This window comes from Canis lupus, chromosome 3 (assembly GCF_003254725.2).
Source record: "Canis lupus dingo isolate Sandy chromosome 3, ASM325472v2, whole genome shotgun sequence".
NCBI lineage: Eukaryota > Metazoa > Chordata > Mammalia > Carnivora > Canidae > Canis > Canis lupus.
The window spans coordinates 47,114,701-47,136,848 of NC_064245.1; the positions used below are offsets into that span (position 1 = coordinate 47,114,701).

General features: G+C 55.6%; 1 protein-coding gene across 2 annotated transcripts in view; it reads left to right on the forward strand.

The window, feature by feature from the left end:
- The window catches only part of RGMA (repulsive guidance molecule BMP co-receptor a), a 45,630-nt gene that overhangs the window by 14,423 nt on the left and 9,059 nt on the right, over positions 1-22,148 (forward strand). Inside the window, exons 1-3 of one of the 2 annotated variants that reach the window (XM_049108443.1) lie at positions 908-2,464; positions 3,198-3,309; positions 20,600-21,114. In XM_049108443.1, coding sequence (XP_048964400.1) covers positions 2,300-2,464; positions 3,198-3,309; positions 20,600-21,114 — 792 coding nt within the window. In that variant the 5' untranslated portion in view covers positions 908-2,299. Of the gene's footprint in view, positions 1-907; positions 2,465-3,193; positions 3,310-20,599; positions 21,115-22,148 lie in introns of those variants that run through there. The other variant, XM_025437069.3, reaches the window with a different exon arrangement.

Below are 22,148 nucleotides of genomic sequence, written 5' to 3' on the forward strand. Positions count from 1 at the left end.
GTGCTTGGTGTGCTCAGCTCCAGTCTTGTCAGCCAGTCATTGGGTGAATCCTTAACTTTACTCAGCCTCAGTTTCGCATCTGTAAAATGGGGATGATCATAGAACCTACCTTAGCTTCAAGTTGTCTAAAAACATACTTAGCTAGCACTTGACATAATGTGAGAGCACATTGTAATATTCGCCATTATTACAGTCACTCTTACTGAAAAATGCATCCTTCAAAAGATCCTCAAGAGACATCCCACCTTTTCGGAAAAGCCTTCCCTGACCTTCCTCTAATCTCTGTTTCTACCGGCAGTTCAAAGCTAGGAGCTGTCTTATTTAGGTCTTTCGTCCTCCCAGAGACTACCATGCAATAGTCCTGATTATACGTTTATTGACTGATGACTCAGGCCCTGGATTTGGGAGCACCCTGTTTGTACCCAGAGGCAAGGAAAGCTAGAGTCTCTGACACCCCTCACCCCCTGGGAGGACTTCAGCCTTATATAGAACCTCGCCTTTCCGAAACCCCCTGCCCCTCTACCACACAGCCCCATTGCCTAAAGGGGGAGGGTCAGGGGGTAGGAGTAGGGGTAGGGGACCAAGGTTCAGTGCTGGGCCCAACAGCCAGGGTTGGGGGGAAGGGAGCTGGAACCATGCGAGAGAAGATCTCTAACCTGAGGCTCAGAGTACAGCCTGGAGGAGAACCCATAAGGGTCATCCTCTATAACGCGAACTGTTTATATGAAGTCAGCTACACCTTGAGTTAAGTGAGTTTCTTTGGCGAATGGACTGCTGAGTTCCATAGCCCAGTGTTCCAAGATTTCTTATTGCAAAGACCTGTGGAGTTGGAATAAGCTGGTTGGTTTGGCCCATATAGACAGATTGCTCAAGGCCAACACAACCCCATACTGCTTTTTTGCAGGGGCTGGATTTCTCTTGATAGTCTAAACTACAGAAAGGCCAAATCTCCACTTTTATGGTGTCCAAATTCAACCTCACACGTCTCTCCTCGTGAGTGAGAAAAAAAAAAAAAAAAAGCCTTCTGCGTCCTTTTCTTAAATCATTTCTTATGTCCTAAGAATTGGATCTCCTCACAAAATGGCACCCTATCCTGTAGCAGGAACTCTGGGGAATTCCCATGGCCCAGTCAATGCCCCTCCCAAATTGTACTGTTGCAGTCTTGCAGTGACAATATTATCAGTCTGCCCTTCCAGATGAAGAAATTGAGGTACAGAGGCTCCAAGTCCTGCTTCCAGAGGTCCACCTCCGGCAAGGACTGCATTGCAAAGGCCTGCTTTCAGGTCTTCAGAAGCCTCCATGGCTTCCCCACTGGGCCGCATTCCCCACTGGAGATGCCACAGCAGTGTCTGTGGTTGATTCATTGTTGGGGGCTGCTGAGGATCCTGATGAATCCCCTCTCTCTCATTAGTGAGAAGCTTCAGAACTAACTATGAAGGGCACAGTCCAGCAAATGGTGTGAATTGACGGATGGACCTCAAAGGTACCACTGTGCAGACTGGCTCCGTGCCTGCCTCAGCGGGCCAGGGCTGTTCTGGAGAATAAACCACTAGGTCTGGCCCAAGGATGGGGCCACGCTCCAGAGAAATACCAGTAGAGCCCTGGGCTAGCATTTTGCAAATCGGGGCTTAAAATGAACCCCAGTTTGGGGGAATGGTAATTACAGCCCATTGCACCCAGACCTAACTCTTTGGGGGAGATGTGGGGGTGCAACTTTACAGGCGAGCAGTTGCCTTCGTGGCATCTTGCCCCAAGGAAACAACAGCTTCCTTTTGCCCCATGGCACAGCTGGCTGAAACAGTGAGCTCCCTTTCTCACCTGTTTTTTTGCAGAAGCCAGATTGAGAAGTACGAGTGCCTGGGTTGTGAATTCACGGGAACTGGGGCTTTCTTCCCCTTGCCCAAAGCTTGCTCCTCCAGAGCAACACTCCCTCCTGGCAGGCGGAGTCCTGAGTGCAGGCACAGCCTCGCAGCCTGTGTGGCCTTTCGGCAAGTGAGGACTGCGATAGTGCTTAAGAGAAACATCAAAATTGGATAAAAATTCAGGTTTTTTTCCCAAAGAACCAGATGAGTCGGCTTGGAGGAGAGGTGAGGGGGGGCCAAGGGAGGAATTGGTTCGACTCAAAACACTTGCTCTGGCCTATTTGTGTTCCATCCAAAAGATGTTTCTTGGGGAAAGTTGCCAGTCTCTTAAATATCCCAACAGCGGCAGAAGAGCCCCAGGTCCTAGGCAACCTTGGGGAGGAGACCTTTTTCTCCTGGAAAAATAAGCGACCAAGTTAGGGGAAGTCACCACCCTGATGCCCTCCCAAGAGCGGCCTTGGTGGCCCTACCGTGGCAGCCCCAGGAGGCCGGCCCCGGCGCACCGAAGAGACCGCTGCGTCCACACCTCCTCCGGGGTGGCAGCCGTCCTGCCGCCTCCGTCAGGCTCACAGGCCGCCAACTCGGGAGTGCAGCCCGGGCAAGTACTGGGGAAGCAGCGAGGCGCTGGAAGGGGGTGCGGGAGGCTCGGAGCCCAGGCGGGGTGGGTGGCCTGGGGTGTCGGGGGAGGGAGCCGCGAGGTGCCTTGGCTGCTGCGATCCAGCGGGCCACCCCGACACCCCCGGGCATCTCCGAAGCGGCTTTTCCAGCCTCCTGCCTGGGGACACGTCCGAGCCAGGGCAGCGAACCCGGGGGCGGGGGTGGCGGCTTCGGGACGGCAGTCGGTGTGGAAAGGGGTCCCGGGGCCGGTCTCCGGGCGCAGTTTCTACTCGGGTTGGATGTTTACAGGTTGGATTCTGGGGGCCTCTGCAGGCCGTCCGGGGGGCGGGGGGCGCTGGGCCCCCTCCGCCTGGGCCGCCGCGGGGACCGGGGAGCCGGGGCGCGCCCTGCGCCCCTCCCCGGGCCCGGGCTCCCGAGTCCCCCGAGGCCCGCGTCGGAACCCCGCCGCCTCGGTCCCCGCCCAGCTGGGCCCCCCCACCCCCCGCGGGCCGCGCTGAAACCCGAGTGCGAGGGGGCGGGCCGCGCAGACATTGGAGGGGCCCCGGGAGGGAGGGGCGCGCGGGGAGGGGCGCGGGGAGGGGGGGCGCGCCGGGCGCCCGCGGCCGAGGGGGACCGAGCCTCCCGGCTCGCTGCTCCCGCCGGCGGAGCGAGGCTGCCCTTCCTCCGCAGCGTGATTTATTTTCCTCTTCTTTTCTTCTAAACTCTTCTTCCAGGGAGAGGCTAGTGGTCACAGGCCGAGCTGGATGGATGGGTATGGGGAGAGGGGCAGGACGTTCAGCCCTGGGATTCTGGCCGACCCTCGCCTTCCTTCTCTGCAGCCTCCCGGCAGGTAAGGCGCTGCCCGCGGCCCGGCCGCAGCCCCCGGCCCCGCGCGCGTCCACCTGGATCCGCCCGGGCCCCGGGCCCCCGGCCCCCGCCGCCCACGCCCACCGGTCTTTGTTTCTCCCGCGCCCCGCGGACGGCGCGACGGATGCCCGCGGGGACCCGGGGGGGGGGCGGGGGGCGAGGGGAAGGAGCCGGGGCGGGGGGCGTCGCAGGGGCCGGGCGCCCGGGGGTCCTGGGGACGCGCCCCTTAGGGGCCCCGAGGGAGGGGGGACTGGGGACGCGCCCGAGGAAGGGGGTCCTGGGGACGCGCCCCTTAGGGGCCCCGAGGGAGGGGGGACTCGCGGCGGGGGGCACTTCCCGGGCTACTCGCCCAGGGCCGTGCGGACCTGGGGTGCCCGGGGGTGGAGCCGCCCCCGCCCCCGCCCCCGCCGCGTCCCGCCCCCGCCCCCGCGGGGAAGCCCACGCACGCGGCTCACGCGAGCTCGGGTGCCTGTTTGATAACATTCCGCGTCGCCCCCTGTTTGTTTTTATTGTGTCAGAAAGGGAGAGAATTTCAGAATTAAAGCTGAAAAAGCCATCTGTTTCCAATGAATCCCCCATAGTTTTTCACAATGTTTTTGGCAGATCGCTGCTTTCAAATTCCTCCGAGCCCGGACCTCTTGTTTTTGTTGGGGGAAGGGAAACCAGCTCCACAGAGAAGCATTTGTTCCTTCCCAAACGCTCCAGTTTCTTTACTTTCCCCCCCTCCCTTTCGGGGGGAGGGGGGAGGCACGAAACTTAAATCCCCGGTCTGTTTTCTTTATAATGTTTCATAAAACTTTATTTTATTTTGGCCATATGCTACTCACAGCCTGGAAAGGCCAGTTAAACCCTTTATACCCATTTTTCTCTTGCTACGAGTACCAATAAAGCCAGTGTCACGGGCCGAACGGTCCCCGTGGCGAGGCGGGACCCGGGCCGGCCCGTGTGCTGCGGGGCGCGGAGGTGCCTCTGCAGAGGCGCGAGCTCCCCGGGCTGCGCGGCGGCGGGACGCGAATCCGCGGCCCCGCGCGCGCCGGCTCTCGGCCAGAAGGGAGCCCGGTCACACCGGGAGGGGGTTGGTTTGTTTTGCTTCGCAGCCAACTGGGTTTCGGGAACTGGCGGAACCGGGCAGCCCGGGGTTGGGCCTGGCCGGGAGCTGGCAGCGGCGGGCGGCCGGGGATCAGTTTCCCTTCTCGCCCCAGCCCCGCTCCCTCGGCAGCTGCGCGCCCTCGGGGCGTCCCGGAGAGCCGCGACCTGCTCCCGGCCCTGGAGTCCATCGGGGAGGCCCCGGCCGAGGGCAAGCCGGGGGTGTCAGCGACCCACCGAGCCCTCGGAGCCCCGTGCGCCCCGCGCCCCCCGCGCCCCCCGCGCCCCCGGCCTGTAATATGAACACCTCTAAACAGTGAGCCCCGCCGCAGGGTGGCCTACGCCTCCCACCACACACACACACACACACACACACACACACACACACACACACACCTTTTAAAAGGCGGTTTCCTCATCTACAGAACGAACGGTCCGCCCGAAAGGCTGATTTGATTCTCTTCCCAAAACTCAACAAAATAAAATGAAAATGTAAAAGACAGCCTTCCTTAAAAGGAAATCCACCTTTTGGAGAAGCAGGACTTTGCTCTGCGTGTGCGTCTCGGTTCGGTCTAGATAAAGATCCGGCCCATTGGAAGTTTTATCAGATGGGTTGATAAATAGCTTTTGTCCCTTGGCTGCCTTGGGGGATGTGATCTCAGCTCTGAGCTGAAATTGAGAAGGGGGGCTTAGAGGCCCTTAAAACAACACCTTCCCGCTCTTAAAGGGGCAGCACTTGTTAACTTCTTGAATTGGGGAGAGGAAAAGGAGGGCTGGCAGAGGGGCGGCTGCCAGCCCCTGGGGTGGTGGTGTTTTCTTTGTTGCTCATTTCATGTCTCCATCTGAAGAACTTTACTTTAAAGTATTCCCCCCGCTGTCCCAGGAAAGCTGGTGGGTTATATAATTCACAGGGCGAATTCCATCACTTTTGTTTCCTAGAAGCCCATTTCGTTTTTTGGCTTCAAGGCTGGTAACTAAAACCTGGCAGAGGGAATGGATAGCCGCCGGACTGTCATGCCAACTGGCTCGGGTTTCTTCTAGTATGAGGCCTTGACAGCTGCATTTAGTCAAAATTGCCCACCTTACTGAAAACTGAGCTTCCAGTCTCCCCAAACCAAATACCTCCAAAAGGGAGGAGCTCCAAAACCCTGCATGCTCAAGAGATCAGGGTCAAAAGACAGTTTCTTAAGGAAGAGATGAAGTGGGTTGTCTTCTTGCCACATAGAGATGGACTGTCCTCTTCTTAGACCCCAGTGGCAGAGAAGCGGCAGGGCTGATGGAGAGTGGGGAGCGCCAGGTGGGTGTTGGAGAAAACGCAGAGCATTGGCCAAGTGCAAGCTGTAGAGACCCCCAGGAGCCCTGCAAGGCCTCAGCCTCTCCCGCTGAAGACAAGTGGAATCTGGCTAGAGCAGCCCAGTGAAAGAATAGGTTTGTTCAGGGCTAGTTAACTTGAGTGGCTGCCAGGAGTAAACCCATAGGAGTGCAAATTAAGTTGGAACTGGTGATGTGAAGAAAGATGCCTTAACCTCTGTAGACTGAGAGGGTTTGTGTTTTTGGAGAGTGTTTACATGTACTCACTCAGTGCATATGGCACCCTGGCACACCTACTGTGTTCCTGACTCCGTGATGGGCATTCGGGGCCTTCCTCCCAGCTCGGCCAGCAGATCCCCAGCCTCTGAATGGGAAACGGCTCTGCAGTGTTCCCCAGACCGCAAGGGTGTGTGCTTGGACGATGCTGTGCCCACAGTGGATGTGGATGGACCAGTGGCCACGTCTAGCTGGTTTTGGGGGGTTGGGGAGGAGGCCTAAAAAGACTTCTTAGAGGAGTCTTCCACAAATAACATCTTGTTCAAAATACAATTAATAGGTACTTCTTCAACTTTGAAAGCATTGTGACTGAATAATAACAGATTGCTAAGAGAAACCCATCAAAGGGTTGTAGATACGCTGGCATGCCTCCCGTTAACATCATATGGATGCTGTGTTCTAGCAGTGGTTCTTAAAGTGTGGCCCCTGGACCCGCAGCGTCAGCCTCCCCTGGGAGCTGGCTAAACATACGTCCTGGGCTGAGGCCAGACCTACTGAAGCCCATGCTCTGGGGTGGGACCTGCAGTCCCTACTCCACGAGGCCCTCTAGGGGGTTCTGATGCATGCTTAGGTGGGAGGACCATTACTGCCTGTCTTTCCCCCCCACTCCTTTCTTTTGCTTTAACTTTGAAACTGCGCCTGTTACAGAAATGTTAGCCCTCAGGAGAGATGCTAAGGCTCGGGGAGACCAAGGCTCTCTGTGGTGTCCAAGCGCATCTGGGTCATTGCAGAGATGAGAAAAAGCTGGTATTTAGAAATGTGCAAGCCAGTTGGTTTGCTCACATTTTTGTCCTCCCCATGGCACTCGGTGTCCTAAAGGGAGAGAATGAAGTGATGTCTGGTCGCAAGAGCCAGGTGACAGCAGAGCCAGCTAGCATGTGGGTCTGCACGTGACACACCAAGGGGTCTGCAGGGCAGGGCCTTAGCTCCCAGGGAGGGCAGCGCATAAAGTCCTATGGACGGCTTGCCCCTTAGCCCGTGAGCAGAGAATAAGGAGAGGATCTCTGGCTTGTGGGTGAAGAAGGGAAACCTGTGTGTAAGGTTTAAGCAATTGCTAGCAGTCACCCCAGAGCTCAAAGGAGAAGTGGAGACAGGTGATCCATGGGCTCAGATGAGGATGCTCCGTGAGATGGGGAAGAGGAAGGGTGGTCCCAGGACCCTTTGGAGGTAAGAGGATGAGGTGGGGGCCAGTTTATATAATGGGGGTCATTCAGTTCCTACGAAAACTCTCTTCAGTGAAATATGCAAGGCCCTGCGCAGAACTGGGCAGAGAACCCCAACTTTATGTTTTCATTGAGTGGTTAGCTACTTTGCCGTTTTCCTGCTTGGCCCAATTCAACCTGCGGAAAACTGAAAGCACTGTTTCTTCTAGGGTGACCAATTCATCCTAGCATACCCCCAACTTTTCTAGTTTTAAAGCTGGAAAGTCTGGTGTCCTTGGAAACCCTCTCAGTCCTGGGCACACCAAGGTTGTTGCTCACCTTAGATTCTCCCCATCCTGGCCCCAGGACTAGGGGCCTGGTTTGAGTCTGTTAGGGACTGCCCAGAACCGTGAAGCCCTGAGCATGAGGCGGGCCTGTCCATTCAATCCAGCTGCTTGGGGCTGGGCTTCTTTCTTACACCCCTTCCTGTCTGTTCCCATTGTCTCCTGGCTACAAACAGTTGACCAGCCCTGGGACCCGCCTCTCAGTCCCCCAACCCCCGTGCACACCCCCAAATGAATTGTCCTAAAAGTCCTGCTCAGGAACCCATGCCTCCTCATAGTCCTCTTTGGAGCATCCAAAAGGGGAGGACCCTCTGACTTCTGCCCCCCACCCACTTTCCCCAGGCTTCTGGCACATGCCCAGGCTCCAAGTCAGTGCTGCCCCACCCCCAACTCTGCCACCACCCCACCACACCTTCCCTGTGGGCCACCTCCAGGCCTTCCTTGCTCGTGCCACTCCCTGGTTTGGAATGGGAATGCCCGCTTGATCAAAGCCTAGGTTCAGAGCCATTTGTGGGAGTCCAGTTCCATCCCTCCAATGACCTAGACACCTGTTCCCTTGGCTGCAGACACCTCTGCTTCCTCCCAGGTTCATTATTTTGTGGGTCTTGGGTTTTTGTCTTCTCCTCAATCACTAGTTCTGCTTATAAGGAAAGAGCCCATTTTCTGTTTCTTCATACCTTTCTCCTTGCTACACACCCTGAACACACCTGGCACAATCTGGAAATTGTAGGGCCCTTGGGCTTTTTGCATTTCTGTTTTGTTTTTTCTCAAGAGACAGGAGACCAAGGGGGTGGGGGGTTTCCCCAGTTGCCCCAATCTTTTTTCTAAACTTGCTTTTGGTTATAAAAGCAATACTCATTTTTTACATCTAAAACCCAAAAAGGATAAATAAGTAAATGAAAATAACTCAAATTCCCACCTCCCGTAGACAGCCATCACTACCTAATATTATGCACATCCTTTGAGACATAATACCTTATATCGTTCTCTCCAAAATCTGATCATTTGAAGGGGAACAATAATTTTGAAAGCTCTTTTCATTTATTGAGCAGACACAGTATACCAGGCGCTCTGCCAAATGCTTTAAATTCAACACCTCATGAGATCACCACACCTTCTTCACGAACATCATCACTCCCACTGCCCTGAAGAGGATACAGAGGGTCAAAGAGGTTCCCTGATGTTACAAAGCTAAGTAGTTACAGAGCCAGGGGGAGAACACAGGACCACCCCCTTTCCCATACACCGGATTTTGAGTAAACATCCTCATTAAGTTTGCTTTGTGGCATATGAGAGTTTGTGCTATGTGGCATATAAGGCTTTAAAGCGGGGAAAAAATAAAAAACAAGGAACAAAATTTGGAGAGATAGGAGATAGCAGAATGAAGAGTGACCACATTTTCTGCAGACAGAGCATGTTTGCCCCCATCCCAAAGGCCCTCTCTGCTCCCTATCCCTCCCTGGCTGAGCATTTCAAAGAAGAAGATGCCACCCAGCCATAGGTCAGGAAAACAAGTTGGCAGGGTTGTCATGGTGCAAATTTTCCCAAGTCAGATTTATGTCTTTTGGGTTTTGCTTATTTATTCATTTCATGCACCATTTCACCCAAGCAGTCGGAATACCGAGACGCCTATTAAAGTGATCCGTCTGCACCCAGGTCCTTGCAGAAAGGAGCCCATTATAGCTCCCCATGCTAAGGAATGTCCCATGAACACAGGCTCACACATGTGTGCGCCAGCCGGGCGTGTGCCCAGCTGGCGTGCGTTTGCCCTCCCACTGCATGAGGCAGGCGGCGAGGGGGGCCGGCCTGCGGATGGCGGTGAGGGAGAAAAAGCCACTTCAAATGAACTTGGACCTGGAGCGGCTGAGCAGATGAGCCCAGGGTTGCTGGAGGCAGAGCCAGGATGGAAAATTATCATTTCTAGAGCCAAGCCCTAGACTCAGGAAAAGGGGTTATGCCTCAAAGCACGGAGAACAAATTGCTCACCTGAAAGCTTTGTTTATATCAAAAAAGTGATGCCTTTGCCCATTACCACCCTCCTCGTGGACCTTGTGGAATCCGGGGTAGCTTAGTTCTGTACCCTAAGGCAAGATGCTCTTGGTATGGAATCTTGCTCCAGGCTCAGCCCTCGGCCGCATGGGTCCCTCTTCACCCACCGGACTGCCAGGCCTGCTAGGGGCCTGGGGCCCGAGGTGAACACAGGTGCCTTGTCAATGTCCTGTTTGCCACTGATTTGGCTCCGCATGGCTCCAGTGTGAGGGAGGGGGGGTGTCCAGTTTGGCAAGCCAAGGTGTGCCCTGTTTCTTGGCACTCGGCGGGGTTTCTTGCAGCAACTTGGCATGTGTGGCCAGGGCAGAGCAGCCCTGGCTGGGTGTGACGAGGGGGGCAGCGCCTCCTGCCTCAGCTCAGTGGGTGGCATCAGGCCACCTCTTTCCTCACTGGACAGTGGGTTCACCCCCCAGCTCCCCAGCCTACCCACCTCCCCTTCCTTGATCAGCTGAGAGTGTCTCTGTAACTTTTTCTTGCCCGGCTCTTTGTCCTGGAGGCTACCTCCTGGAGGAAGCTCCGAGAAAGGTCCCTGTGCCTTCAAGGGAAAGGCAGGCTAGGTGGGTTCCCTGGGATTGATCTTGGGCTGCACAGGGCAGGAGTGCTTTTTAGGAAAGATGATCACCTCTGGCCTCTTGCAGGTTAGGTAAGGTAGAGTCGGCTGCACCTGACCGAATATCCAGTCTCCCACCTGGAAAAGGTTGTGTGTTCCTACAGGCATCTGCTAACCTGGATGTTGACGCCAGGGTGATCTAGTGCAGTTCCTGCAGGACAGGCACAAACAGGCAGTTTCCGGGCAACTCCTAACTCAAGGAGACTCCGGGACCCTGCCCAGGCCAGGGTTTGCCACATACTGGCACCAGATCCATTGGCTGCCCTGTCCTTGATTCCGTGCTAGGGGACGGGGAGGGTGGGGAGTGGCCTGCTGTTCCTGCTGCTGCAGGGACAGGCTGACCCTCCGGCTTGGTGCTGCCTTCCCTACCTCCTTCAGAAGCCCCCCAATAGAGTTTTATGATGACAGGGAAGCCCCAGTGCCCCTGCTGCCCAGAATGGGTGCAGGACGGGAACAGGAGGTCTCAGGGCTTCAGTGGATGGATGCCTTTCCACAGAGACTGGGTAGTGACTGCTCTTTTAAGCCATTCTGCGTGTGCTCTCACTGCTTCCACCCGGACGAAAGCCACCGCCTCCTAAAAATAGGATTCTGCTCCTGCCATGCACTTACTGAAAAATTTTCCGGGGGCTCCCCATGATCAGCCACGTCTAGTCTGAAATCCTTAGGCTGGCACGGCAAGGTCCAGGCAAGAAAGCAAAACTGGCTGGGGTATTTCCACCAAGGGACTTTAATACAGGGGATTGTTGGGCGCTTTGGGGAGCACCGAAAAGTCCACAAGGGACCACAGAGGTACACAAACTGCAGGAAGCCCATTCCACCCTTGGGGCTTGGGGGACAGGGAAGAGGAGCTGGGGGGCGGGCAGGTGTCCGAGGAGGGTAACTTGGGCACCGTGATAGAAACAGCCTGGGGCCAGCGCCCCTTGTGGAGGAATCTAACAGAACTGGGGGACCAGAGGAAAGCCCCCAGGCCCCCCAAACACGCAGCATAGGAAAGCACTTGGGCGCTCCGTGACACTTGCTACCAACCAGCATGTCAGCTCCAGCCAACCTCCCGGTGTGCACCTGCCAAATCGCACTTGCCCTGAGACCCGGCAGAAAGGCTACGTCCCAAATCCCTTCTCTTGCCTCCATGCTTCTTTTTTTTTTAAGATTTTATTTATTCATTCACGAGAGACACAGAAAGAGGCCGAGACTTAGACGGGGTGAAGTAGGCTCGCCGCAGGGAGCCTGATGCAGAACTCGATCCCAGGACCCCGGGATCACGACCTGAGCCAAAGGCAGATGCTCCACCACTGAGCCACCCAGGCGGGCCTCCATGCTTCTATCTCTCTTGGGACTTGGGATTCCAATGAAACATGTTTGTTCTGCCTTCCAGAAGTCTGGTAGGTGACTCCACCTGAGCAGAGAAACCCACGGAGGCTGGTGGCAGAAGCAGCATGATTCCAGAACTTTCAGCAAGGAAATGATTTCAGGCAGTTACCCTGGTAGCCCCAGAGCTGGACCAAACCCACGCAGCCACGGGGGTTGGATTCAAAACGAGCCTTTACCCCTTTAAGAGAAGGCAGGTTTTCCCCTGTCCCGGCTCACCCCACCCCTCCCACACAGCCACTGAAACCCGATCTAATCCCTTTGCACGCGGGTAATTTATTGGTCTATTGGGCTTTTCTTGGTGGCAAATTGCATTGTCTTTATTCCTGGGCTCTGACTGTGGAGCAGCTCGCCGCATTCCTGAGACTCGTTTCTCAGGGCGATCCTTCACACCCCCTCTGCGCGATGTGAAATAAGTTTTATTGGGCTTCTTTGTTATGCAAACAGGGCGGTAATAATCAGGCTATTATTCCGAAAGATTGGGCTTGATTAACAGTTCAAAGGGGGTCCCTGAAAGCAGCTAACGCCGCGCTGGTGCATAAATATTTTCCTCCTGCCCGGGTGGGTACGGCTGATGCTCCGAGCTCCCTGCTCCCGGCTGGCTGTTTCCAAGAGGCACTGGGTTGCTATTGAAAGGAATTAAGTCAGGCAGGTTGTGAGGCTGTGATTTCTCTGGCGGGCACGTCTCAGCCCACAAAAGAGGCACTGCGAGCCCACCTCCCCACAAAAGTGCAATGTTGCATATGTGGGGGGCTGGGGCACCCAAAAGTCCCCAGAGACTTAGCAGAGCACTGGTTGGGGGGGCTTTAAAAAGGCATCAAATCTGCTAAGATGCTTTGAGCGTGGGGTGTGCAAGATGAGGGGCCCCAGCTCTGGGGATTTGCAGGCAGGAGGTGACCCCTCTGCCTGGGCGTCAGTGGAGGTCACAGACCTTTCAGGGAGGCCCACGGCAGCCAGAGGGAGAAGCTGAGGAAGGGGATCCACGGGAGCCGAGGGGTCATCTTCAGTATTTGCAGGGTGGTCACCTGTGAGATCTTTCTGTGTGGCTCTAGAGAAGAACCGATACCCCTGGGATATACCTGGAGCAGCAAGGGCCAGCCCTGCCTTGGCAGACTTCTGGTGGTGGTGGAGGCCGGATGCCCCCCAGTCTGGGATGTTATAGGGAGGTTTTCTGCCTTGGAGGCTAGCTGGAGGTGGAAACTGGTGACCAGTGACCCTTGGCGTCCCTCAGATCCCAAGTTCTAAAACTTGGGCGCGTCTTGAGAAGCCAAGATAGTTTGGTCACAAAGTGATTGTTAGATAAAGTGATCTTGATTAAGTAGATTGCACACAGAGGCCAAGAGTTCCGGCCCCAGTTGCAGGAGTCAGGAGCAGATGGGTCCAGTGTTTCCTGGGGTACCCCCACCTGAGCACCGAGGGCCCACCCCACCACCTAGGCATTGCCTATGTCCCACCCTTAAAGCCATCACCTACTTCATGGGTCATTTCGGTGACAGGGGCTTTCTGTCATGAGTCCCAGCTAGTCACCATCTTCGCCTCTGGATTCCCCTCTGTTTGTCCCCTGCTAGCTAATCCTGAAGTTCTAAGTCTCAGGAGGCCCGGGTCAAAACCAGACATAAATCATGTGCTTCTAAGAAACATAATTCTGTGAGGCACCTTTGCATTTCCCTGGATGTCTGAGGTGGGGCCCCAGGTACTGAGGCTTTCTTTAACAGAGGCTCAGAGCCACCCTGCCCAAGGACACAGTGGCTAGGATGGAAATGGAGCTCAGGAGAACTTACTTCCAATCAGGTTCCTGATCCCCTGGCTCTGGGCATATCCGCCAAAGGGCCGGAAGGGGCCACTTTGCCATCTTCAAGAACGAGGCAGGGAGGGGGCAGCTGTGCCCTTCTGTCACCCCGAAAGCACCAAGGGCAGCTCCCCCTGCATAAGTTGTAGTAAGATTTGTTTCAAACTCTTACCCCTTCCCTCTCCTTGCTTCCTTCCTTGGACGTTCACATCAGAAAAAGTCCAAGGTTTCCTGCCTGGAGTTAAAGTCTCGTGCTTTGCTTTTTTTTCTTTTCTTTTTTTTTTTTTTTTTTTTTAAGATACGGTACATAAAAATCAGCCCCTCTGTGGTTTCTTTGGCAGGTGACACCACAGCCAAGAGCCTTTCCTTTTGATGCTGGGCCAGGTTACATTCAGGTTCCTGACCTGGGGTGGCCTCCAGCCCATGATTTAGTGGAGTAGACATGGGGCGGCAGGATGACTCCAGCAGGGGGGGATCATGGGCCTCTTGGCTCTCCAGCTGTGGGGACTCTCCAGCTCTGGCATGCCCGAAGCCCTTCCTTGTGACCCCCAGGAAATGACAGCTCATGCGTGACCACTTTAGGCAGACAGGCCCAGGAGGTGGTGGGTTTTCCCCTCTCCTGGCTTTCTCTCCAGACTGCCTGGAGAGAAGACAAGGGGGGACGGGAGCCCTCAAGTCTGGTCCCAGCCGGTCACTGGCCTCCACCCCCCACGCACCCTGAGGTCTGGCTCATCCATCTGTGGTGGGAGGGCTTGGAGGGGAACCTTAAACTATCAGAGGATATGAAAGACTCCGGCTCCCTCAGGGGTTTGGGGCAAATCAGGGAGGGGTCATTTTGCAGTAGGACATGGCCCTGGTGGCTCCATGCAGGCCTTTCTGTAGAGAAGGGCTCATGGTCCATTTAGAGGATGGCCACTGCCCTGAGAAGAGAGGGGTGGTGATGGCCCCATGTCAGGACCTGGCATGGCCAGAGAAAACACATCTTGCTTTTGGGAATTTCAGGGCCTGGATCATCCTCAGCTGGTGTCCCAAGAAAGGTATGATACACGCACTTTGAAAGGCATAGAAAGAGCCTCAAAGCCTTGTTGGCTGTGGGAGCCAGACGTGTGTGCCCCTATCAGATGAAGACAAAAATTCTTGCCCACCCATTCAGAGTAGCAGTGAGGATTTGGCATTCAAGTAGTTTGCAGTCCACACAGGAAGTCCAAACGGAAGTAGGAGGTGAACGAGGACGGGTAAGCAGCCTGGAGCCTGAGAGCTGTAGTTTGCCTCCCCCCTCCATCAGAGCACATGGGGGGAGGGGCCTATGTAAGCCCACTAGGCCTCAGTTTGCCTGTCTGTTGAATGGGGGTAACAGATAGTCCCAGGGCTGTCATAGGGTTAATGGGGATACCCGTACAATGTGTTGCACATAGTAAGTGCTCTGCACACATTAGCTGATAGGTACAGCTTAGTCTGTCCCAGGAATCACTATTTAAGCAAACCTTGATAACACAAAATGGGTTTCCACTGAGCTTCCTTCCAATGTTCTCAGGGTTTTTTATTTTTTAAGATTTTTGCTTACTTATTCATGAGAAACACAGAGAGAGGGGCAGAGACATAGACAGAAGGAGAAGCAGGCTTCCTGCGGGGAGCCCGATGCGGGACTCAATCCCAGGATCCTGGGATTACGACCTGAGCCAAAGGCAGACGCTCAACCACTGAGCCACCCGGGTGCCTCTGTTCTCAGGGTTTGCTTGCATCACCTCTGCTGGTCCCTGAAGTACCGATGAAGGTACTGATGTGTCTCCGTGGCACAGAGAGCAACCCTGAGCTCAGAGGGGCCAGTGGATTTGCCCCGTACCCACACAGCTACTGAGCACCAGGGCTGGAATTGGACCTCGATCATCCACCCCCAGAGCACATACCGTTAAACCTTCCCTGTCAGCACTGCCTCCCAAAGTGAAGTCCCCCAGTTCCCGAGAATCTCCAGCATGCCATTGCCCGGTGACACAAAACCTGGCGCCAGCTGCCTTGTTGACACTGAATTCACCTGGTGTTCTCTCTGGGTGGGGAAATTGCAAGTGCTCTCATTTTTCTTTATAGCATGGAACCCAAGCTCTGTTCCTTTATTCGTTAGGAAGAGCAAAGGCGACCTTGTTGAAATTGTGCTTCGGTACCCAAAGTTTCTGATTCTACCATCTTCCCGGAAATGTGGATGGAAGAGGCTTGTGAGGGTGCCTGGGAAAGTAGGGAGGAAGGGGTGGCCGGAGGGAGAGACTGGGTCACACGGGCCGGCGTGTTGGAGGGGCACCGAGTAGGAGATCAGAGCTGGGTTCACCGCCTCCTTGATGCCCTCTCCCCACTCAAGAGCCCTGACAGTCGTCCCAGCCCGAGCCACCCCTCCGTGACCACAGGTCCTTTTAGGGAGAGGGCACAATGAAACAGGTGAAACAGTCCACCCAGTCTTCTGGCCCTTGGCCAAGTGAACCTGCAGTGATCTGGCTTCTGCAGGGGGTTTTGGGAGGGCCTGGGAGGGGGAAAAGAGATGGGGCAAGGCCTTTAGTTCCCGAGGCTGAAAGTGAGGGTGCCAGGATGGTTGGGCTCTGGTGACAGCTCTCTTCCTGGCTTGCACACAGTCGCCTTCTTGCTGTGTCCCCACGTGGCCGAGTGTGAGCCGGCGCTCTGGTGGCTCTTCCTAGAAGGACACTAATCCCATCACAGGGGATCCACCTCATGACCTCATCTGAACCTTATCTCCCAGAGCCTCCCCCACTTCCAAGGACCTTCACGCAAGGGTTGGGGCTTCAACACAGGGATTGTGTTCAGTCCACCAGTGTCCTCCCCGGTGAAAGACGGTGAGTGAGGTGGTGGGTGAGGTTATCCCGGGTGCCCTTGGGAAATGTGGTGCCAAGACAGTCATGGTCCTGGATCGATCCAGGTGCGCTGCAGGAGCGGGTGGTCGGTGCACTGAGGCAGCTGCACACACAGCACATCCCAGTCCAGTGCCCTTCCTGACCCTCCCCTGTCCCTGCCTGTGACTGCTAACCTCTTCTGTCATAGATGAGGGTGTTTATCGCCCTCAGATCTTTGTGAGGGCCCCCATTTGTTGAGCACCCGCTGTGTCCCAGGCAGACCACGTGCATCTTCTCATCCAATCCTTAGCAACTCTCTAAGGCAGGTGCTACGCCCAGTTCATAGATAAGGAAACTGAGGCAGAGCCAAGTTCACACAACTACTGGTAGGGGACAAGAAGGGGACTTTGAATCAGACACTCTCTCTCCAGGGCCCACTGCCTGTCACCCCATCTGACCCATGTCATCCTCACACCTGTCCAGTTCTATCCCTAGTTCTGGGTCATAGCATCAGGAACATTCTCCAGATGGCCAAGAAATGGGATCAGCAGGACTTCAGGGAAGTGAGGAGCTAGAGGAGTGCATCCCTCTCTGGACCCTGCCTGGGTGCAAGGGCAGCCCCAGAATGACCTCACTTGTCCCCTGGGGGTGAGGGACAGAGCTGCCATGTTCACTCTTGGGAGGCTGGGGCGGCGGGGGTGGGGGGGGGGAGCAGCGCAAGTAATGGATTCCCCTCGGAGTTTGAACTGAGAAATGAAAGGCCTAGTTCTCCAAGGGCTGAGGGCTGCTCAGGGTTGCAGCTGTGTCCCTGATGGGTTTGGTCCCTCTACAACCCTCCCACTACAGAGAAAATGCCCCATTCACGTACTCCACACTGGCTGGGCTCCAGCAGGTTCTAATTTGGCCCTTTTGTGACTATTGGAAAGAAAATGGCTCAACTCTACCAAGGCGTGGCTTGTGGAACCAGCAGCGTGGGCCTCCCTTGGGGGCCTAGAAATGCAGAGCCTCAGGCCTGCTGAGGCGGGTGACTCAGCCCAGGGGGTCGGTATGCACAATGACCTTTGAAGGGCCACTCCTGTGCTGGCAGATCCCACTTGATGACCTCAAAGCACGCAAGGGACCCCCTTTTTGGGGCAGCTCTGTAGGATTTTGGTTGTGAAGTCTAGACACACTGGAGAGCTCTGCTGCCAGGACACTGCTCTGAGCCACTTTTAAGGCTGTGAAGACATTAGATGCTTCTCACCACCTGGGGAGTCACCCATGGTTGGGGCTAGAGCCAAAAACGGGGGTCAGGAGCAAAACACCCTGCATACCCTCCACTGTCTGTGTGCAGGCTGGCCCTGCCCTAGGCCCCTTTCGTGACCCCTGCCTACCCTGAAAAGCAGCCCCTGGGCGCTGGTCTGCTGGGGGCCAGGCCCCGGAGAGCCCGGGGACCACAGGCCTCCCAGCTGGTGGGGAACTCTTGCAGCCAGGGTCCTCAGGGAGAGGCTGCAGGTCACTCAGTGGAGGTGAGGTGTGCCCTTGGACTTTTTTTCTTTTGAGAAGTTCCATGTTTACTTAAATGTGTATTCAGGAAAATAAAGCAAATTTGATATCAGAGTTACAGACTTCTCATTGTAATAGCTTTAAGTTGAAGAAGCGTGCTGACGTAAGCAGATGTGGTTAATCATAGGTAGTAATTGCCACAAAGAGAAACCCAGGGTGAATGTGGGAAGAGCACCAGGTGAGACCCCCGCAGGGTCTCCGTCCCACAGAGGCAGCCTCAGCAGCTGGCAGAAGCAATCGTGAATGTGCTCATTGTATAATGACGTGGAGCTGCCCACGGCGTGGACTCTTAGGTCTGACAGGCCAGGTGCAAATCCTGCTTCGGGTTCTTCACCAGACTTTGGGGAAGAAAAGCAGCCACGCCGAGCCTGGCTGTGCCCCGCAGGGAGTGGGAAGGCCAGTGGTGCCTGGCCCTGGGGCTGGCTCAACTGAGGCACCAGCCCGAGACGGAGCAAGGAGCTGGGACTTCGCTTTCTGCTGTCCCAGGTCAGCTTTGGCAGAGCCCAGGCCAGCACAGCTCCTGCGAGGGTGGCAGCGGTCTAGCTGTAAAGGGCCAGGTGGTGGCCTTTCGCCCCTTTGGGTACACCGAGCCTGGCTGCAGGCAGGGCTCCCGAGGCTGGTGGGCAGAGCCCAGGTAGCTGCCACTCCACCCAGGCCCGTGTCTGCACACCTTGCACCTGGAATTAGTGAGGCCGCCCAAGCGGCCTGGGGGCAGCGGCCTGGGGGCGGTGGGGGGGGGGCGGCAACCGACCAGAGAGGGGGAGTTGGTAGTCCCTGCCCCTCCCAGCCAGTGCCTTTGTACCTTGTTCCTCTGCACAGCACCCCGTCCACGCACACCTACCCTCTCACCTCACTTCACCTCACCCTGAGGGACTCCTCCTCCTTCTCCCACACGGGTCACATTAGCATTTTGCAACCCACAGGAGGGTTGGGCCTTGGGTGTCTTCTGTCGGTTGGTGAAATATGAACACAGAAGGGCCAGAGCATCTTTTAGTTGCTTTTCCAGGGACACCTGCCCCTAGAAGCACGCTTCTGTGGGAGGGAGACCATGCGGGCAGGGGGAGCGTCTCACCTAGTGCTCTTCCCACGTTCACCCCAGGTTTCTCTTTGTGGCAATTATCACCGATGACTAACCAGATCTGCTTATGTCAACACGCTTCTTCAACTTAAAATAAAGCTATTAAAATGGGAAGTCTGTAACTCTTCTATCAAATTTGCCTTATTTTTCCTAATACACATTTAAGCAAATACGTAATGTCTCAAAAGAAAAAAATGTCCACCCAGATTCCACCTGAAACAACCTGGTTTGCCAGCAGTGTGACAAATACAGGTGAAGTTAGGGGAGGAGCGTGAATTTTTGGACAAGTGCTGGCTCTCCCCCGTGCCCAGGTGTGTGACCTGGCAGGTCAGCTTCAGGTCCAGGCAGGTGTCTGTCGAGGAGGCAGATCTCTAAGAGACAGGCCATCCAGGTGTCCAGGCTCAGGGCAGCTGCTCCGATGTTTCTTCCCTCTGCCTGCCCTTTCTGTCCCTGGCTTTATTGGCAACTTGATTTTGTAAAACTCAAGGTAAAGGAGGCAGCACCAGAGAAGCAAACTGACTTTTCCAAGGGTTTGTGAGCCAGGCTGGCGGCCCAATCAGGAGTGCCTAGAGCAATAGCCCCATCCTCCTGTTGATGATTCCAGCATTGGGCTATGACCCCAGAGGCCAGGCCTCCCAGCTGGTTGGCCAGCCAGCCCCTTTGCTCCTGGAACCTGTGTAGAACCTTCCTTCCTGTTGCCCATCTGCATGCCTGGCCACTGAAGTCACTAGGAACGGTGCAAAAGAATCTAGGGAGCCAGGAAGGGGTAGGTTCCACGTGTCCAGGTACAAGATACAGGTGTGTCAGAGCCACAGTTTTCAGGCATGGTCATTTGTAGCTAATTGTCACTAATGTCTCAAAGCTTGTGAGTGACTTTAAAAAAAAAAAAAAAAACACGAATTAAGGCAGATCCAAGGTTATGGCTCTCAGTTGCTTCCCAGCATCCTCCCCTGAGCAGGACAGAGGAGGGATGGAGTGATGGTGACCAAAGGGGAAGCTGCCCTTGCTCTGCAGACAAGGAGACCAGAACCAGGCCTTCTGTGACCAAAGCTCATAGAGTAATCACACTAACCTGTGTGCACTGACCTTGTTCTCTACACCAGTACCATTCTTACTCCTTTATTTAAACACTTTGACCAACCTCATAAGGCCCATACTACTATTAGCCATTTTTTTTCTAAGATTTTATTTTTATTTATTCATGAGAAACAGAGAGAGAGAGAGAGGCAGAGATACAGGCAGAGGGAAAAGCAGGCTCCATGCAGGGAGCCCGATGTGAGACTCAATCCGGGGACCCCAAGATCATGCCGTGGACCGAAGGCAGGTGCTAAACCGCTGAGCCATTCAGGCGTCCCTATTACCCATTTTTTGAGGTAAATCTAATGAGGCACAGAGAAGTCTGGTGACTTGTACAAGGTCACCCAGTAGTGAGGCTTAACTCCCAGGCTGCTGCCTGTTGCTTTTGCCAAAACACTTGGGGAGAGCCGTCAAAGTGTCAGCAGATGTCAAAGACCCAAGGGTGGCTCCCCAGCTCCCAGAGTCCTGCTGCCCAGAAACACTGACCAGTCCTCTTTACAGGCTGGGAACTGTGGGCTGGGCCTCCCCTGGCCCTTGCAGCAGGTGGCTCTGCGTGCCCGACGCCGACTGGGGGGTCACCCTGAGCAGAAGGCTGGGAAGGGCAGGTGCAGCCCAGCCCTCCCACCTGCGGGGATTACGGGCCATCAGGGTGTGAATGTGCCACTCGGGGAGCTCCGCAGCGTGGGCCGAGATGTCCCCCGGGGGCAGGAGGCCTTGGGCTGCTGGCTGCCCTTGACAGCGTGTGTCCCTTCCTCTCCCCACAGCCACGTCCCCGTGCAAGATCCTCAAGTGCAACTCTGAGTTCTGGAGCGCCACAGCGGGCAGCCACTCCCCGGCCTCGGACGACGCCCCCGAGTTCTGCGCCGCTCTGCGCACCTACGCCCTGTGCACGCGGCGCACGGCCCGCACCTGCCGGGGCGACCTGGCCTACCACTCGGCCGTCCATGGCATAGAGGACCTCATGAGCCAGTACAACTGCTCCAAGGATGGCCCCACGTCGCAGCCGCGCCTGCGCACCCTCCCGCCGCCCAGCGACAGCCAGGAGCGCTCCGACAGCCCCGAGATCTGCCACTACGAGAAAAGCTTCCACAAGCACTCGGCGGCCCCCAACTACACGCACTGCGGCCTCTTCGGGGACCCGCACCTCAGGACTTTCACAGACCGCTTCCAGACCTGCAAGGTGCAGGGCGCCTGGCCGCTCATCGACAATAATTACCTGAACGTGCAGGTCACCAACACACCTGTGCTGCCTGGCTCGGCCGCCACCGCCACCAGCAAGGTAAGGGTGAGTTTGGGTTGTGTGCATGCGCGTATGTGTGCTTGCATCGCTGTGCGAATGCTGGGGCCAGGTGTAAAGTGGATTTCTTACTGGGACTATTGTCCGCAAATTTTAGAAACATTTGCCAGAGCACTCAGTTTCAAGCTTTTGGAATATTCTTTTCTTGCCTCCAAACTGTGTTTGGTAGAACTCCAGTATTAAAACTTGATAAAGGAGAAGCCTCTCTACAGGTACGCCTCCATCGTTCCCTCAGGGAGGGCGAACCCCATCCGCTGTGGACAAGTGGACTCGACAGCCCCTGCAGGGGACGGTCCTATCCAGGGGTTCTCACGTGGCTGTACGTTTACAAACTAAACAGATTTTATTTTTCTTTTTTAAAAGATTGTATTGATTTATTGAACAGAGAGAGCGAGCACGAGCAGGGGAAGTGGAGGCAGAAGGAGGAGAAGCAGGCTCCCTGCTGAGCAGGGAGCCCAATGTGGGGCTTGATCCCAGGGCCCCAGGATCATGACCTGAGCTGAAGGCAGATGCTTAACCATCTGAGCCACCCACACACCCCAAACTGAATAGATTTTAGAGGATAGTGATTCTGGGCCTCCCTACAGGCTGGTATAACACCAGGTCTCTGGGTGGGGTCAGCATGTGTTGATTTTTTTTTTTTTTTAAAGTTCCCAGTGATTCTGGCACATGGAGGGGTTAGGGACACCAGCTTAGATGCCAGGGCTGTAGGATGTTGAAGGGGCCAGCAAGGCTGCAGGGTACCATCCTGCCCTCTCTTTGCCTATACTGACAGGCTGCATGCAGCCCAAGGCAGGCGGGCTGTGGTGTCTGGGGGCAGAAGGAGATGGAGCAAGTGAGGATAGAGAAGCAGCTTACTGAGCCTCCGAGGGGCCACCCATGCAGCTTTTCCCTCCTTCCTTGGGCCAGCCCTGCTTGGCTGGGGCAGCTCCCTTTGACACATCCCAAAAGTGAGCTGTGCCTCTCCACCCAAAGTGCAGTGGGCTGGGAATGCTGAGCTAGCATTTGACCTGGGC